Below are 19,383 nucleotides of genomic sequence, written 5' to 3'. Positions count from 1 at the left end.
AAGCTGTAAATCTGGGACCAGGGGGCCGAAACGCACATGTCTTTGTTCATAACTCTTCTAATCCATGTCTTAATGAAAAGCTGGAGATTTCAGATGGATGAGGCGAGTGGAGCAGGCTGAGGGTTTGATCTGGTCTCCTGGGAGAAGTGTGTAGTGTGCGCTGGGCAGTGTTTGGTGTTGTATTTCATATTCTCTCAAAAAAAGAAGAGAGATCCTGGAGGCAGAGCATGTGCACCTCAAGCCTCATGTTTAATTAACCAAAGCCCAGCACAGATTCCTCCTAAGAGACTGTTCTGTTGGGACCAGCAGGCAGGAGTGAGCGCTATCCGTCTTTTTTTCCCCTCCTTATGTTGACTCTACACTTTCTTCCCTTTCTGCACCGCAGGATTCAATTTTCCGATCCACTTAGGCGGGATTCTCATGCGTTACGGATCCGATTAGTTCACACATGCATGCACTCTTTAACAACAAACCGTGTTTTTTTTTTTTTTTTCTGTGTCTGTCTGTCTCTCTCTTTTGGGCAATTATTCCGCTGGTTTAACTGAAATCCATCTCTTTTTTTCTTTTCTCTTTCCTCTCTTTTGCCCTAGTTCTGCCGCCTCTTTTCTATCATTCCGTCTTTCCTGTTTTTGCAGTTTTTTCTCTGAGATGAATCCTCCTCAGCTCTCTGTGGTGTTGGTGCTGATGTTGGCCCAGCTGTGCGCATCTTCTCTCGGTTGTCCTTCTGGGTGTCGCTGTTACAGTTTGACCGTGGAATGCGGATCCACCGGACTCAAAGAGATCCCGCAAGGCATTACCCACGGGACACAGGTCAGTGATCACACTAAGCATGCGAGTCATATTTTGAGAATGACTTGAAAAGCGATTTTAGACGGTCAAGAAACTCCACATAAACTCTTAAAGGGATAGTTCACCCTAAAATGAAAATTAAGTCATTATTTACTCACCCTGGTGTTGTTGTAATGCCGTATGCCCTTCTTTCTCACCCAGAAAAAGTTGTGAGGAATAAAGATTAACAAAAGCACGACATAAAGTACAACACCTAGAAATCGCCCAAAAACAGAGTAAATAGTCATTTTAATTTTAAAGTGAACTATCTCTTTAAAAATAAAGGTTCTTAAAGGGATACTCCACTTTTTTCGGAAATAAGCTCATTTTACATCTCCCCCAGAGTTAAACAGTTGAGTTTTACCGTTTTAGAATCCATTCAGCCGAACTCCGGGTCTGACGGTACCACTTTTAGCATAGCTTAGCACAGATCATTGATTCTGATGAGTCCAGTAGCATTTCTTTCAAAATGACCAAAGAGTTTCAATATTTTTCCTATTTAAAACTTGACTCTTCTGTAGTTAAACCGTGTACTAAGATCGACGGAAAATGAAAAGTTGCGATTTTCTAAGCCTATATGACTAGGAACTACTCTCATTCCAGCGTAATAATCAAGGAACTGTGCGGCTGTACCATGGGTGCAGCAGGCGTAGTGATATGACGCAGCGCCTGAAAATAGTCCCCAGCTCGGTAACTTCTTCCAACGTGACCGGGACTAAGTTTGTCTAACCTATTAGACCTATTTTCAGGCGCTGCGTCATATCATTACGCCTGCTGCACTCATGGTACAGCCGCACAGTTCCTTGATTATTACGCCGGAATGAGAGTAGTTCCTAGTCATATAGGCTTAGAAAATCGCAACTTTTCATTTTCCGTCGATCTTAGTACACGGTTTAACTACAGAAGAGTCAAGTTTTAAATAGGAAAAATATTGAAACTCTTTGGTCATTTTGAAAGAAATGCTACTGGACTCATCAGAATCAATGATCTGTGCTAAGCTATGCTAAAAGTGGTACCGTCAGACCCGGAGTTCGGCTGAATGGATTCTAAAACGGTAAAACTCAACTGTTTAACTTTGGGGGAGATGTAAAATGAACATATTTCCGAAAAAAGTGGAGTATCCCTTTAAATGGAGTCGATGGTTCCATGAAGAGCCTTTAACATCCATGGAACCTTTCCATTCTGCAAAAGATATACTTTAGGTTATTAAAATGTTTTTCACACTAAGAAAGACATGGTTATTTTAAAACCTGTTCATTAAAAAAGGTTCTTTGAGAACCCCAAAATGGCTCTTAAATGGTATCGCTGTGAAAACCCCCTTTGGCAACTTAATTTTTAAGAATGTAAAGCATCATTTTATAACCTAACCATTTATTAAAGGAATTTTGCATTGCATATTTAAAAAGAAAGGTATTTGAATTTGTCAAATGCTTGCAAAATCCCTTATCTCCATTTTTATGACATTTACAGTTTTTTTTTTATAATTAAATCTAATTTAATATAAATAAGAGAAGATACCTTTTAAAAATAAATAAATATTCAAATCATAAGAATGTATGTGTACGTGTTTTGATGTTAAAAACAATATGGAGAAAATATGGAACAATACTTCCAACATTAAGGTTTAGAGTAACAAGAAGCTGCTCGCATGTGTGCTGAAAAATTAATAATTTTAATCATATAAAGTTAATTTAAATGTGCCATTGGTGTTACGTTTAATATTTGTGTAAAAGTTTTCATTGAAACATATTTTATTTTAAAATTAAAATAATTGAATATTATCATTTTTGAGCAGTACACTGTAAAAAAAAAAGTTTTAAGTTTTACATACAACAAAGACTATTGGAGTGTTTTACAAGAAAAAAAGTTTCAGTCTCTCTACTTCAAAATGTCATGTTTAATTCAGTGTGTTACTTGCCATTTCTTTGTAATTATTTGTGAAATTGACTAGCAATTTCTGAGAGAAAATTGTTTCAACACCAAATTTTTTGCTCAGTGTATGATCAGTAATATTATAAATACAGCTTTTATGTGAGAAAACTGAGCTGAGAATGACCTGGGTAACGATTGCTCAGCAGTCATAAAGTCGACATAAAATTAAAGTTTACAGTAGTAAATGTTTTTGATCTTATTGTGAGTGGTTTTGCCATTGTACACACAAATAAATAAGGTTTCCGTTCTGTTCTTTATAGACTTTTGTGAACGAAAACGAAACCATATACATTAATCACACCAGGCTGCATTTGACCTCAGGTCTACTCGGCATCCGGTCACACATATTTATTCCGGTCAGCCTAAACGATAAGATACTGCCTTCTTCTGTACGTGTCGACACTCTGACCCACAATACAGCAAAGTTGAGATTAAAACCATAGATCATAACTCCAGATAGTGCTGGGAATCATTCGTTACATCAGCGACTCCCATGGCCAACCTTATTTGCATGTCTATGGATCTGCTCCAGTCACATCACTAACATTACTGCAGCTCGTGAATATTCATGAGCCGGCTTGCATAAATTGCTCAATTGACCCGTGTAACCCGCGCTGCACAAGAAATTTGCTTCAGCTCGGCCTGTGTTTGATTACAGACAATAGCTTGATAGAAATCAATTAGAACATGAATTAGCGTAATATGTTGCATCATTAATAGAGTTATAGTAGTGGAGACAGGGCACTGAGTCCTACTCTTTGAAAGCCCATTAATGCTGTTCCTGAAGCTGGTAATTGATTTGTTTGTGCATTTCACTGATAGTCGACCCAGAACTGTGCAGCGCTCACAGAACTTTGTATCGATCCATTTTAAGTTAAAGGAAACCTTCTTTGACTCTGAATCCTCCTGGAACAGAGCAAAGATGAACAGCAAGAGAGAAATATTTATGCGCGAGTGTGTTTTGTCAGCAGTCTCTCGCTGCTGTCAGTGATCAGGACAGAAACTCAGGTCGACATGGATGAGATGTAGGCTAGCGTATAAAATCAATGAAGCTTATACTGCAAGAGAAACAGATTCTCATTAGAGTTTGATCAGTATTGCCTTTTAATGACTGATACCATACAGATCATTTTTTATCTGAACACCGATATACAGAGCCAATTTTATTTATGCATAATACTAATAATTCAATAATTAATATAGCCTTATAACTTATTATTAATATTGTTATTATTGATGACAACTAAATTAACAATAACAGTAATAATAATAATAATAATAATAATAATATGCAGGACCAATTTTAATTATTGCTTTATTTCTGTTTTCAACTAAATAATCATTAGACTATGACAATAAAACATAATAATAATAATAATTCCATTATTAATGTAATTTATTACTAATATTGTTGTAATTAAAAATGACAACAATAATAACAAAAAAATAACAGTTTTGATAATAATAATAATCTCATTATTAATATAATAATAATAATGATCATAATAATAATTATTCCATCATTAATATACTATTTTAATTTCCATATTGTATTGATATTATTAATATTATTATATCCATTATTAATATTATATTGATTATATTGTTGTTGTCATTATTAATATGATTATTAATAATGACAACAATAATACTTACAATTATTATATGCATAATAATAATAATAATCAAAATTGTAGTAATAGTATTAATATTATAATATCCATTAATAATATAATTATATTGTTACAACAACAACTATAATACTTACAATACTTATATTAATCATACTAATAATATAAATTTAATTATTAATATAATTTATTATTATTATTCCATTATATTAATATTACATTTTCCATATTCAAATAGTATTAATATAATATTATAATATCCATTATTAATAATAATTATATAATTATTAATAATGACAACAATAATACTTACAATAATTATATTAACAATATAATAATAACAATAATCATCTCAATCATTTCATTATTAATACAATTTATTATTATGTTTTTCAGAGAACAGAAATGTGTTGTTTATTCATAAACCAGCTATTTAAAGCTGACAAGTGTGTATATTGGTCAGAAATACTGGTCAAACTGATTATCACTAGTTCTCACTGCTTCAGTTTTTAATGATGTTTTATAAAATAAAGCACCTATCACATATCACTCTCTCTCTCTTTTCTTTTAAAACTGTGATATGTACTAATGTTACTCCCATGGAATTTGTGTCCGCTTCAGACCATCTTTCTACAGGACAATGCCGTTGGACAGATCCGTCAGCGGGATCTCTCTGACCTCGGCCAGCTGCACTACCTCTACCTGCAGAACAACAGCATCTCCACGCTGGAGCCCGGGGCCTTCAGGAACCTGGGTCTGCTTCTGGAGCTCGCGCTCAATGGAAACCGCATCCACCTGATCACAGCGGACGTGTTCCGGGGCCTGGACCACCTGCGCATCCTCTACCTCGCAGGAAACCAGATCACCAGACTCGAGGACTACACTTTCCGCGGACTGCAGGTGAAACCACATCTGAAAATTTACATTTACAGTATGTTATGGGATTTGGGAACATTCATTTACAGTATAAATGTGACTAAAACGTTCATTTAAAGATAAAAGTTTAGCCAGGACTCAACAAAAAGAGAATGCAAGAGATCACGATTTGCTACAAATAATACTGAGAAACTTACTTAGATTTCCAAAATAAAATTAAGGAGAAAATAAATGCATTGGAAATATAATTGACTGAGTACAAATATTCTTCTATATTATTGTGCCTATGAAAACAAGATGATTTTTGCACTTTTTTTGACAACATTTTGGGGAAACCAGTGTTATTTTTTTATATATATATCATTGAGATTCTATTATAGTTAATACTATTTTTAATTAGATTTTGTTTATATTTTCCATTTTCATTTCAGTTAAAGTCTTAGTAATTTTATTGTGTGTTGGATATTTGTTTTTGTTTTGTTTTTAAATATGTCTATAATTTTTTTATTATTACATTTTATTAATTTTATTAGTACATCAAGTTAAATTAAAACGAAACAGGGAAATGTTGCCTTAGCAACAAGCTGAAAAATTATATACCGGTATTATATTTTATTTTATTTTATTTCACTTCACTATAACACTGATTTGATTTCAAGTAGCAAAAGTGTTTTTTTTTTATGGTTTTAGTTTTAGAATCAGTTATAATAACAAACCTGGTTTAACGTTTTATCCTAACATTTATGAAATACTAATACCATCATATGGCTGTTCGAATAAAACTATTTTTATAAAGCTCCACACATTTGCACAACCTTTTTATGATGTTACCTTTACAAAGTTTGCCAGTTTTGAAATGCTCATACGAGTTTAGAAGCAGAAACCACAGAAAAGCAGTACAAAACCTAAATGAATGGGACTTTTTCAGCAATATGGTATAAGACATTCACAGCAGTGCCATCTTTGATTTATAACAGGAATGAAAGTGAGTCTGTGAGGGATAGACATAGGTTCATCTCTTCAGGGGGTTGTACTGTTATTTAGTGTGTTTTTGGATTGTTCTGCTGACGAAACACTGCAAGAATATCTTTCCGAGAAATTTCAGTAGACAAAAAACCCCAGACACCATGAGCTGTGGAAAATTATAGTGATTTAGAAGCTTACAGTTTTTCTCGATTGCTTAAAAACACATTTCTTGAAACTATGCCTCGTATTCTCAAAACAGTAAACACAAATCCATAACGTCTCACCCAGTTCCCCAAACATCCTATTTTCAGGTCAAAATGAAACTCTACACTCAAAACCATTCACTCTTGCTGAAAAACCAAACTTTGCCGTCAGACAGGAGTCAGGACACACAAGCCCTCAAAATCACACACACTACAACATAGTCTAAGACACTGGTGCAATAAATTCAAAACAACATTTCCAAAACTGGTAAGTTATGTTGCTTGTGGTTCCCCCCATCACAAACCTTTTCACATGATGGACACAAAAGACACAACCAATGGATACATGGGCACATTTTTATTCATTCATGTACTACACAGTACAACACACACACAACAAAACAAAATGTCCCTGTTTTACTTGTTTTATTTTTTATTCTCTCCTCTAAAAAATGTTTTAAATGTACTTACAGTAAGATGTGTGTGACCATCATATGACAGTAAAAGAGCACACACAAACCTTATTCTAATATGGAACTGTATTGGAATGTAAAGAATTTTGGTTTGTGGAGGGCCTCCACTCAAGGAGACAATATGATGTACACGTCTAAGAATGTTCCACATATGGTTGGAATACCATCATTGGCCTAGAAAGATTACATTCTGTGAGTCAAGACTATAAAGGAGAAAGGATGCCCTCCCTTCACTGTCACACTCTGCAGCCACTCTGTGTGACTGTACGACTGCTGGCCTTTTCTTGCAAGAAAATACACCTCATCAAAGACTATTGGAAATGTTTGTCTTTTACAGTTTTTCTCGATTGTTTAAACACATTTTCTGAAAGCATGCCTCATATTCTCAGAACTCTACACACAAATAAAAAAACACATACACAATGGGCAAAACCCCTCAATTCTCCTGCAAAATTAAACTTTACATTCAAAACAATGTTATTTCTTCTCAAAATGGTATTTTGTTTTCAAATGACACACACAAACCATCATATGAATAGACATTTATAAGAACCAGTTGAACACTGATGTGCTCAATGTAAAACACTATGATGAATGGAAAACACTTCTTCTCCATTCATCATAATGACTTAGGCCTTTTTTTGTTCAGTGTTACACTTACTACAGACATAAGTGTGTTGTAAAATATTTGCGAATATTGTTTTTATACTCAGAACACACAAATACACGGTAACAAATATATTTTATTTATCCCACAAAAACGATGTACACAGTGTACATCCCAACCAACACAAAGTTGTACATACAGTGGTCTACATACAAAACAACAGAAGAATTTACTGTATACAGTTACAGTAAAAAAGATCCATCCATTGAAGAGCTCACCTGTGGCCCTTTTATGCTAAAGCTCTGATTGCTAATTGTAAAACTGTGTGACGGGTGTTTGCCCATGTGATGAGTCAGTGTGCATATTTGAATGGCAGTGTGTTCCTTGTGAAAACAAGAGATTTTCTGCATGAAAATTGTGCCAAAAGCAGAGAATTGTGTTTAGTGTTTTGAAAAAGGTGTGTTTTAGAAGTGCAATTTGAGTGTAAAGCAGGAATTGTGCTTGTAGTTTAGCAGAATTGGTTCAGGGGGTTGGTGAATGAGTTACATGTTGTGGTCATTGTGTCTCAAGTACCAGAAAATGTGTGTAAACAATTGAGAAAAACTGTATTCAGTGATAGAATTTTGTTTGCCACACACCTCCCTGAAGGTTCTCAAGGCGACGGTGAAGCGACTCAAATTTGGCCTTACTCATAGCCCAGCTTCCCTCATAGTCATACCATTGATAAAGACATGGGCAACTAGAGTGGCTTGAATTTCATCTGAGACTGCTTGTCTTCTTGCCCTTCCTCCTCCACCTTCTTATCCCTCCTCGATCTCTTCCTTCATGTCTTTTTGGATCCATTGTTCCAAAACTCAATAAACTGATTTGGGCCCTTTTATCTATCTATCTATTGAAGGATATGATTGATGTGTATTACATTTTTGACTCTTAGTGTTTCCACCTGGGTAATTGTGTGCTAACTGAGCTGAAGCTGTGCTGACTTGAGTGAACAATATTGAATGCTAGTGCTTTCTAAATGACAACATGGTGTAGGCAATGAGAAATGAAGGGATTTGTGTGTAGAGTTTTGCAGTGACAGTTCAACAAATCTGACTCATGAGTCAAAACAGGGGAATAGTGTTTATAGTTTAAGGAAATGGGTGTGCTTTTTGATAAATGGCGTTATGGTTTTGAAATTTTAGTTCAAAAGCCTGGTTATAGTGTTTAAGCAATCGAGAAAAACTGTAATACAGCTTTTTACAGCGGATGCCATTAAAAAACACAGCAAGTCTTTCCCTTGAAACCTCACTTTCTGAATAAGGTCTATTGGATGGAGGGACTGAACTGAAAATAGATGACACTGCATCACTCTAGGTTGCTTTACAAAGTGTGTTTTATGATCGTTCTGATCATGCTCGTTGCAATAACCATAATGATTGACTCATCAATGTTGATGAATGTTTTCCAGCGGTTGCAGGAGCTGCATCTGCAGGAGAATGCGGTGGAGGTGCTGGGAGATCAAGCTCTGGTGGGTCTGTCCTCTCTGGCTCTTCTGGATCTGAGCAGGAACAACCTGAGGACCCTGAGTCCCGCGTCACTGAAACCCCTCGTCAGCCTGCAGGTGCTGAGAGTCACGGGTAAGAGCTTCTGCCACAATAATCAGAATAACCCTTTTGTTCTACTGTTTAGATTTCTTCTCCTTAGAAATGCAAATGTGAGATTATCTCATGAATATTAATTAAGTCATGTTTCCATTGGTAGCTCTTCTCATTTAAGTAAACTAATTAAAGGAGCACTTCACCCGTGGGAACATTCATCTTTATGTAACATCAATTTCGAATTTGGTGCCTTCTTGACCGAGGAAAGACAGAAAGTAACTTTAGGTCGCATTTGTAACTCCCACAATGCACCACATTGCACAGCCACGCAAGCCACTCCCATTAATCCAGAAACTAGGATGGTTCACAACACAAACCTCCGTGTCCTCGTCTGATTCAGAGATTTCAGCTGCTCTTTGCTATATTGCGGCTCGTAAAAGTAGCCACGCACATCTGATTCGAGCATCAGACTTTCAAAATCCTCGTCTTCCACATCATATTGAGTACCTTCCGCCATTGCCGTAACTTCACATCTGGCTCCACAGCGCCTGTTAGCTTAGCTTCCAAACAAGATGGCGGATATTGCTTTTAGTTTCTGCAAGTGAAGTCCCACCCACTGATCTGTAATAGGTCTGTAGCGTGAGTGGGTCCCACCCCCTGGAAAAATGAGGAACAAGTGTTTGTAGTCTCAACCCCTCTACAAAGATATGGGACTTCCAGCTTAGAATGACGCAAAATGGCGATTTTTACATCATTATAAGCAGGAGCTGCAACACTGAAATCCGTATTTCTCCCGTCTCGGGGGAAAATGAGGGAATAATGCACGACCATTCAAAAATATGACTGGGTTTCTGATGATACAAAGCTTAATGCAAATGGGTGAAGTGTTGCTTTAATATTCATGATCCAAGCGTTCACTATGATCCAGTGCTGTGCTGTTGTACGAGTTGCACGACCTGCAAACGTACCACATTGACATGGCATTTAGATGTCAGCCAAGCATTATGTTTGCTCAAGTATTTTTGCACAACATGCCGTTTGGATGAACATTTAATAATGCTGTATTTTGAGAGGCTTATATTGCGCTTGCTCTGACAGATAACCCGTGGCGCTGCGACTGCGCTCTTCACTGGCTGCGCGGCTGGATAAACGAAGAGGGTCAGAGGCTGTTGAGCTCAGCCGAGCGCCGGATGCTGTGTGCCGAACCTCCGCGGCTGTCCCACCTCAGTCTGGTGGAGGTTCCCCCAAACAGCCTTGTTTGCATCCCGCCTGTAGTGCAACTGGAGCCCAGCCACTTGACGGTGCGTTTGGGGGAGAGTCTACGCGTGTCCTGTCAGGCGTCCGGATACCCGCAGCCCCAAGTCACCTGGAGGAAAGCGTCTCACGGAAAAGCCCAGCTGTCTCCCAGAGGTCTGGTGCAGGAGGTCGGGATGGACGGAGACGCAAGGTCCGGCGGGAGGTTGGTGACGGCCAGGCCTGGCGGAAAAGGAGGGCCGTCGAGTCGCGGGCCAGTCCGAGGAGTAGCCGAGGAGGGAGGCGACCGGGAAAACTTCGATCCTGATACGGGAAGCGGGATGTTGTTTCTCAGCAATGTCACGGTGGCGCACGCCGGACGCTACGAATGTGAGGCCTGGAATCCCGGCGGTGTGGCTCGTGTGACTTTTCACCTCTCTGTGAACATGTCTTCGTCCCGCTCGGAAATCTGGCCTCGGTTGCATTCCTCGTCGTACTATCATCCTTCCTCTGTGGACGTGAGCCAGGAGCCGCTGTATGAACTGGAAAGCATGGACTTCAACGCACTGGGAACCGCCACGCAGACGGCCATCGCGGTGGGAATCTCGCTGCTTGCCTTGACGGCGCTGTTGCTGCTCTGCATGATTTACAGTCGTCATCGCCAGCGGCAGAAAGAGGAAGGCGGGTACGGCGCCAGCAAAGAGGAAAGCATCCTCTACGTCAACGACTACTCCGACGGTCCCACCACGTTCGCTCAGCTCGAAGAGTACCGGGACGAACGCGGCCACGAGATGTACGTGTTAAACCGCGCCAAACCGGTGCTGCCCTCACCACCGACATGCATCCAACAGGGGTCGGTGCTAAAGGTCAGTGAGTGTCTGACTCCAGGACGGGCCACAGGGATCGGACCCCGCAGAGCTCCCGCAGAAGGAGGAGAAGGACCTCCGCTTGATCCCGAAGGGTTGTTCATGAACCAGAGCTTGCTGTTTGACACGCAGATCGCTTATGAGATCCACTGCTGAACTGTATCGCTGGAAAGACTTTGGGTTTTTGCCAGTGGAAAAATCCTGCTGAATTTCCTTTTGTTCTGAGAGCACAAAAGTTGTTTGTTTTTTTAAGCATTAAGGGAATAAGAGACTTTAAAGCTGCGTTGTGCAATTTAAGTGCCATCAGATGTATTTGCAGAATTATTGTCTGACTTCCCCTGTTAGCAGGTTGTACCGGTTCTAAACACACAACATTGGTTAAGTCAGTGTTGCTACACTCTTAAAAAATAAAGGTTCTTTATTGGCATCTATGGTTCCATGAAGAATCTTTAACATCCATAGAACCTTTCCATTCCACAAAAAGGTTCATTATAGTGTAAAAAGTTCTTTAGATTTTTTAAATGTTCTCCACACGAAAAAGAAAAAAAAACACTAAAAGGTGCTTTGGAGACTAAAAATGGTTCTTCTATTGCACTGCAATGAAAACCCTATTTGAGAACCTTAATTTTTCAGACTGTAAATTGAGCTGCTCAAACAAGCAGAGAAATGTTAAAAACATCAGCGTTTACTCTAGTTGGGGAAATCAACCTGCGAATGGCAACTTAAAGGAATAGTCCATTTATCCCATAATTTACTCACCCTCAAGCCATAGGTGTATGACTTTATTCTTTAAGCCAAAAACAATCTGAGGTATATTAAATAATATCCATGGATTACTTTTATGATGGATGGATGCACTTTTTAAAAGCTTTAAAAACTCGGGCACTATCCACTCCCATTATAAAGCTTGGAAGAGTCAGGATATTTTTTAATAAAACTCTGAAGAAAAAAAACTGAAAAGGGAAATTCATATACACCTCGGATGGCTTAAGTTGAGGGTGAGTATAAATTTCATTTTTGGGTGAACTATTCGTTTAACTGAATGGCTACATAATCGTCTCTGCACATTAAACTGGGATTGCACACAGCAGCTTTTAAGGAATAATTCTTCACTGGAATGAATAATTCATCCAAAAATGAAAACAGTTCTCATTTGCATTGTTTATGATGGGTTGTTTTTGGTAGAATCACAAATGGAAACTTAAGGTGTTATTTACAAAAACACTCTGCGTTTCGCATATTAAACATGTTCCTGTTTGTGTTTCACAGATAAAAAATAACAGCATTTTGGTTTGTAAAGTGCTGTACATTTTTTGTCACGTTAAGAATTTTAGATTAAAATTTTAGACCGTTTCTCTAGTTTAGAAACATTCCTACAGTTGCTAAATATGTATTAGAAGTGAATAAAGGGGGGGAGGCTACAAAAAAAAAATCAGGCTACAAATTGAATGAAAAATAGATGAGGAAGAAAATGCAGGTGAATATTTGGGGAGAGAAAATTGACTTTACAAGAATAATTAATTTTTAAAGAAATTCAGCAAGAATGCATTACATTGATGAGAACTGACGATAAAGACATAATGTTGCAAAATATTTCTATTTCAAATAAATGCTGTTATTTTGAACTTTATATTCATGAAAGAATCCTGAAAAAACGTTTCACATCTGTAATGATCAGAAATGTTTCTTGAGCATCAAATCAGCATATTAGAATGATTTCTGAAGGATCATGTGACGCTGAAGACTGGAGTAATGATGCTGAAAATTCAGCTTTGATCACAGGAATAAATTACATTTTAAAATACATTCATATAGAAAACAGTTATTTTAAAATGTAATAATATTTCGCAATAGTACTGTTTTTACTGTTGATCATAAAATAAATGCAGCCTTGGTGAGCATAATAAACCTAAAAAACATAATAAAACCATCCCTCAAAATTTTTAACGGTGGTGTAGTTCATTAAATCTGGCATGTCATTTAAAAAAACAGTATCCCCAACTCACTATGACAGATAATGATAATTTATATCGCAGCCTCTTCAGAATGACATGATGGTGAATAAATGAATACATTTTCACTTTTGGATGAACTATTCCTTCACGAGAACAGTGCTGGTTTTTGCTAAAAGCAAATTCTTGTAGAATGAGAGCCGCTACCTACCTTTAAAAGAAGAGGATACATAAAACTACCAAAAAACTGGATATTTTTTTGTCGTGTTACTGTGAAATGAAGTGATCCAGGCGTAGGTCAATCACAGGGTTTGACCTCTCGGACAGGGACTGTGAGGACAACAGCAGAGGACATCTGTGCCGTGACGTCCCAGTGCCAGACAGTGTGAAAAGCTTAATGTCCTTCTTCTTGCAAATGCTGTCTACATATTCCAAGTATTCTTTCTTTTCACATGCATTCCTGTGTGTATTTATTTGTGAACGGCAGGCAGCAGAGGAGCAAGAAACCTGCTTTAAACAAGAATCAAATGCGGGTGGGTGTGTGTTTACTACAGACGGGACAGATATGAAGTAGTCGCATCTATTTTCTGTGTGAGGCTCGTTTGCTCTCATACTCTTGACCTCTGTTGGAATAACACTGTGAATAAACAAACAGGACTCTACATTCACAGCTAGCTTTTGTAAGTTATTAGATATGCCAGTTTCTTTCATATATAACAGTATTGTTTTTTGAGAGTGTGGGTATTTTTTCCTCTGCTATTTTCTTCTCCAGCATTATACGGACAATTTAGTGATGATCACATCAGGGTATACTGTATAAAAGCATTCATTACAGCTTGTGGGAACATCTCAAGGTGTTAAGCTTCTGCTCAACAATACATTTGTTTGTGTATTTCTGTCAAATGTCTATCAAATATCGACCTATTTTATCCTAATAAATTATGCATTTATTTGAGATTTGCTACTGTGTGTCAAAGGAAAATAGTGAAAATTTGACAGTAACCAGGACTCAAAGGTAAGCTGCTTTACATTCACTATAAACTTCCTAGCTTTTTATATTTAGTGGCGTTAATAAGGCATCAGTTTTACTGTTACAGTTGGAAGCAGTTGGATTTTATATATATAAAAAAAATGAATACAAATACCAAAACCGCAATGGATAAGACACATGCCTTTGGTGTAGGGTGACCACCTGCTAATAAGCCCAAGGGGGGACAATGGGTATGTTTCTGAGGGACAATGTGGGACACTGCCTGGCGCGGCGGTGCCCCACTGGCAGACACACTGATAGTGGTTTACCCATTTCTAGCACATAGCCTACCACCTTGCATAGTATTAATAATGCCCTATTCTCCTAAACGTGTAATTTTTGATGTATGCTCATGAATAGGCCAACCAATGTGTGTTTTTTTTTTCTAAATAAAGACTCATAATATTTTGAACATTCAATGAATTGACAGATGTACTTCCACTTAAGATTTACTATTTAATTTTATTTATTTTTCATTACAATTTATTTACTTTAAATAAATCAATAAATTATAATATAAATGTAAAGGATTAACAGGAATTGTAGTTGCTCAACACCACAGGAACAATAAAAAAAAAACCTCGTATTCCCCTCCCTCCATGTCCGATTGAGAAGGACGTTTTGCAAAGGTCACAAAAAGCCCTCTCGGTATCCCCCTCAACACCTCCACAAATATTCATTTCCCCATTCTTGTTTCTTGTACTCACACCTTCTCTTTTTAATTGATGATGGCGTTGCCTCTCAGACAGTCTCTTTCTCTAATTTTTCGAATTGGAAAGCGCGCATCTAAAAGTTCCTTCCCAGTGTGTCTGGTATGCGCGTGCGTGCGCTGTCATGACAACAACGAAAAAGTTGACAACAACCTAGTCAGCAGTTCAACTGAGGGGTTTGTGTGGCAACAATAGCGTGCTGAAATGTCAAGTAATGTTCGTTTGTCTGCTTGGGGCTCGAGTATATAGAGCGACCAACTTTTTTTTGAGCAAGCATAGATTATGCGTGACACGGTCTCAATTTGCGTGACGCGTGAATTGGGCTTCAAACGCTGTGCGCGCACGCGCTACGCGGGACGGGTGGTCACCCTACTTTGGTGTGAGAGACCCGGGTTCGAATCCACTGTGAGACACCAATGTGTCCCTGAGCAAGACACTTAACCCCTAGTTGCTCCAGAGGCGTGCGACCTCTGACATATATAGCAATTGTAAGTCGCTTTGGATAAAAGCGTCAGCTAAATGAATAAATGTAAATGTAAAACCTGATGACGTTTGTTCTGAACCAGAAACATTACATTCTTTATGGGTTAGGGTTAGGATTTGGGTTTCACAACCTAATACTTAACACTAAAATAACTTTAGTACATAACTATTATGTAGATTTATGCTACAGGTGTACAACTAATTTTGTAAATGAGTATTATTTTGTCCTGTTGGACTTCTATATATTTTACTTTAATATTATAAGTACACTATGTAACTTTAGGCCCTCTAGCGGTTAAAAAAAAAACTGCATGCATTTCGCGGAAGAACATTGTTTTGGCTGTGCTTCGGCTCTGACTCTGCGGATGAATATGGTAATCCCAGTTTAAAGAGATCTCAAACTGAGTAGGCCTACTGTAGTTTACCTTTAATAGACATGTTACTTCCTTGAAAATAAATTTCAGCACACCACTACAACAACTCATGATGAAATAACACTTCACAATTATGCTTACAATGAACTAGTCTAGAGAGTATGACAATTTATCGGTTCACATTACTAGCCTACCTGTTAATAAAAACGGGCATCACCGCGACGCTTTTACAACAACATTTCAGATCCCTCAGGTCTCGCCATCTCCAAAAAACCAAGCAAATGTTGATTATTTTTTTATCATGACGCTCTATTGTTCGGCGTTTGTTTAAAACAGGTGATTGTCCTGAGATCGGAGATTTAGCTGCTCCATGTCAATCTTTCTCGCTTTTTGTGACAAGCTATGCCACTCCTACACCAGACACTTCAAAGCAGCCAGAGCAACTTTTCTCTATTTACAGATATGAGGAGACACGCACGGGTGAGTGACGTATGTACGCAATTCCTTGTGAAAACCAATGTCTAAAATATAAACACTTATAATAGGCTTAACCATAGTGAATCAGGGTAAGACAAAATCACGCTTTGGAGGAAGGATTGATGATGTATTGACTCATTAAAATTTGGTTAATTTTTATCAAAAAAGTTACATGGTGTAGGCTACTTTTAGATTTAATATTTGGGGGTGTGTAGACTTTTTACATCAACTGTATGTGTATACCAATATATATAGTATACACAAGTGTGATAAAAATCACACATGATTTCTTAAGCAAAATATTTCTTGATGTACAGATTGAAATATCCCATGCATTCCACTTAAAGTTTTTGAGGAAATCAACCTACAAATGGTTTACAGCAAATATTAATCTTGATTAGGAGAAAATGTTTTTACATGTTTTTACAACATCACCAATAATAATGCAAAAAAAAAATTTAAAAGCTCAAAAAAATCCTTTATTTGCAAAGCCAAATATTGAGTTATTAGATTTCAAGTGAGTGTATTTTTTCAGGTTTTTCTGAAGTGGTGTAACAAATGTTAAGTTGACTGAAACTGATTGTGTTGCTGAACTGATTGTGTTGCTGAACTGATTGTGTTGCTCTCTGATGTGGTCATGAAGTGTTTCACTTCTCACATTGATTAAGAATAAAAGTAGAAAAGCAGAAGAAACCTACATGCTAATTAATAGGTGACATTTTCACACTTGCATTCTGCAGTTGTGGCAAAACTCTTAATAGTAAAATGATAATCTGACGCAACCATGACCTCTCAATCTGCAAATAACACATTAAAACATGTGCTGGAAATTCCTCTTTTTCCTTCTCACCTCCTTTGTGGCTTTAAAGGAAACTTTAGATGATGTAAAACAGACCAATATGCCATTACTTAAGATTGTAATATGGATAATGGGAATTGCTGGTGTGTCAGAGATCATCTGTTATTAGTGAAGTTTCAAAGCGCTGTAAATCACTTCTTCTTGGTCAGGAGGACGGTTCTGAAAATCAGTTAATAAAACACAAGACAGAGTGGGATGAATTTCAACGAGCCAGTGATTAAAAGCATTGAGATCATGGTACATTATGCATTTCCACAGAAAAATTAAATAAAATCATGAGATCACCTACTTGGCCATAAAGATTATTAGAACATTGCTTACAGTATGTATTAGTGTTACTTACAATGAAGACCTGGTTTTGTTCATTGTCCTTTCCTTTCTTGAAGACCACTGTGTCATACATCACAAGACCTTCTGTCTGTATAAGAAGAGCGCAAACAAAACTTTAAAAGATCATTCAGATGGTATGAATCTAAAGTCATGCTGCAGTTTTAGATGTGTATGTCTGATGTGTAGATATTTCAAGGCCTAAACACATACCTCAGAACAGACGTCTTGTCCTTGTGTGGGGAAATCTTAAAACAGGAAGAATCACATCATAAAACCACATGCAGATAATAATAAATAAAAAAACCTTCTTGTAGGCAAAATGCTATACAAATGAAAAAAGATAAGTGTTATTCATGGAGACTAAAATGTGAGTTTTCACCAAGGTAATGTAATGCGGCAGTGCAATAAATCCCGTGAAATTGGATTTGAGGCATTAGCAGTGGAATATTGCTTTGAATTGAATATAAAGCTGTGTTAGAACTGACTGTGTTTTTGTTTAATCCTCCAGATCACCAAAACCAGCGTCAGCAGCGGCACAGCTGTCCATATCAGCAGAAGAATCCTGTTCCTGTGGTCAGACGAGGCGTCCTCGGTCTCATTTCTTGTTATTTTGCTGTTACTATAAATAGAATTTTTTTATGGGTCTAAAATGTCAATGACATTATTAAGAAAAGTCCCTTATTAAATCAGTTACTTGATTATTTCAAGTTTCAGGGATTTACTTACGAAGACGGACCAGCTTCATCAGAGCTTGTATCATTCTCAGCTGAGTTTGGAGGACAAAAAGCAAAAAAACAGTTACATAGGATACTGTAAAAACATAATGTTCAAAAAGAATGTTTGATTCTAGTTTATTGCAATTATGTTTTATTATATTAACATAAAATAATATATATATGAAATTACATCTATAATAGGTGAATTATGTAAGGAATAATTGCAGACGGGCCGCTGAATTATTAAAAAGAATGCACACCCGGGATTTCAATAATTCAATGGACTGGAGTCAATTATTCTGCTTATATACGGTTAGCACACCTCAAAACATTGTTCAGAGAGAGACTCCTGGAGAGCGGGAGAAAGAATATGTGCTTTCCGTACATAATAAAGTTTAATTTGTGGCAAAAACATGGAAATCATTTTTTTATCCTGTTATTTGCTATATTTATTTGCTGGTCAGTGTTGGTTCTTCTGCTGTTGTAGTCTGTAAGGACCTTTGAAATCATTTATCAGATTCAAGCATTCAACAGCCCCATAGTATAAATATACATAACATAGTCCAGATATAATGTCTTGTGTCAATTAAATACTTTTCCACAAGATTACTGAAATAAATTACTTACATGTATTTTTATATGTATTATTGTCCTTCTGAACCGTGAGTTGAACAGGAACCCGGTGATCTCCTACAGAGCAGAAGTACCATCCAGAATCACTGAGTCTCAGTCCAGTCATCAACACAGTGAAGGAGCTTCTCCCATCATCACTGATCTGGACTGATGAATTCTGGGATGTGTCAGTCCTCTTCTCAGTGTAACAGCTCTTATCTTTAATTCTGCACCACTGTTTGAGTTTATTCTTATATCCAGAGCTGTAGAAACACTGGACACTGACATTATCATCTTCATGTCCAGATACACTGCTGTTCATCACAGACACATCAGGAGCTGAACACAGACAGCAAACAAACAAACAAAAAAATTGGATTTAGTATTTTGTTCAATCTAATCAGGTATCTGAAGCATAAAACCACATATCACATATTTTTTCTCAGAAAAAGAAAGAAAAAAGAAAACAGTCTTTACCTTGTTGAACAGTTAAATACAAATGTTTACTGTCATCTGGTTTTCCCTGAATCTCCACAGCGCACCAGTAATTTCCAGAGTCTGAAGATGTTGCATTGTTGAGTTTCACAGTAAAAATATTGTGGGCTGGATAATCAGTTATTGTCCATTTCTCTGTATCGTTTACAC

General features: G+C 37.3%; 2 protein-coding genes across 3 annotated transcripts in view; one reads left to right on the top strand and one right to left on the bottom strand.

The window, feature by feature from the left end:
* The window catches only part of lrrc24 (leucine rich repeat containing 24), a 32,261-nt gene extending 19,657 nt beyond the window's left edge, over positions 1-12,604 (top strand). Inside the window, exons 3-6 of one of the 2 annotated variants that reach the window (XM_084412595.1) lie at positions 591-810; positions 5,013-5,291; positions 8,967-9,135; positions 10,195-12,604. In XM_084412595.1, the coding sequence (XP_084268721.1) occupies positions 649-810; positions 5,013-5,291; positions 8,967-9,135; positions 10,195-11,351 (1,767 nt within the window). In that variant the 5' untranslated portion in view covers positions 591-648 and the 3' untranslated portion in view covers positions 11,352-12,604. The remainder of the gene's footprint in view (positions 1-590; positions 811-5,012; positions 5,292-8,966; positions 9,136-10,194) is intronic. The other variant, XM_084412596.1, reaches the window with a different exon arrangement.
* Positions 12,605-16,782: 4,178 nt separating this feature from the next.
* The window catches only part of LOC311292290 (polymeric immunoglobulin receptor-like), a 91,735-nt gene continuing 89,134 nt past the window's right edge, over positions 16,783-19,383 (bottom strand). Inside the window, exons 4-9 of the mRNA XM_084411924.1 lie at positions 18,754-19,077; positions 18,137-18,176; positions 17,896-18,029; positions 17,621-17,655; positions 17,424-17,498; positions 16,783-17,239 (exon numbers count right to left, since the gene is read on the bottom strand). Coding sequence (XP_084268050.1) covers positions 17,186-17,239; positions 17,424-17,498; positions 17,621-17,655; positions 17,896-18,029; positions 18,137-18,176; positions 18,754-19,077 — 662 coding nt within the window. The 3' untranslated portion in view covers positions 16,783-17,185. The remainder of the gene's footprint in view (positions 17,240-17,423; positions 17,499-17,620; positions 17,656-17,895; positions 18,030-18,136; positions 18,177-18,753; positions 19,078-19,383) is intronic.

This window comes from Rutilus rutilus, assembly GCF_951802725.1.
Source record: "Rutilus rutilus genome assembly, chromosome: 6".
Lineage (NCBI taxonomy): Eukaryota > Metazoa > Chordata > Actinopteri > Cypriniformes > Leuciscidae > Rutilus > Rutilus rutilus.
Note: the sequence above shows the minus strand (reverse complement) of the source record. Positions and strands in the feature narration are given on the sequence as shown.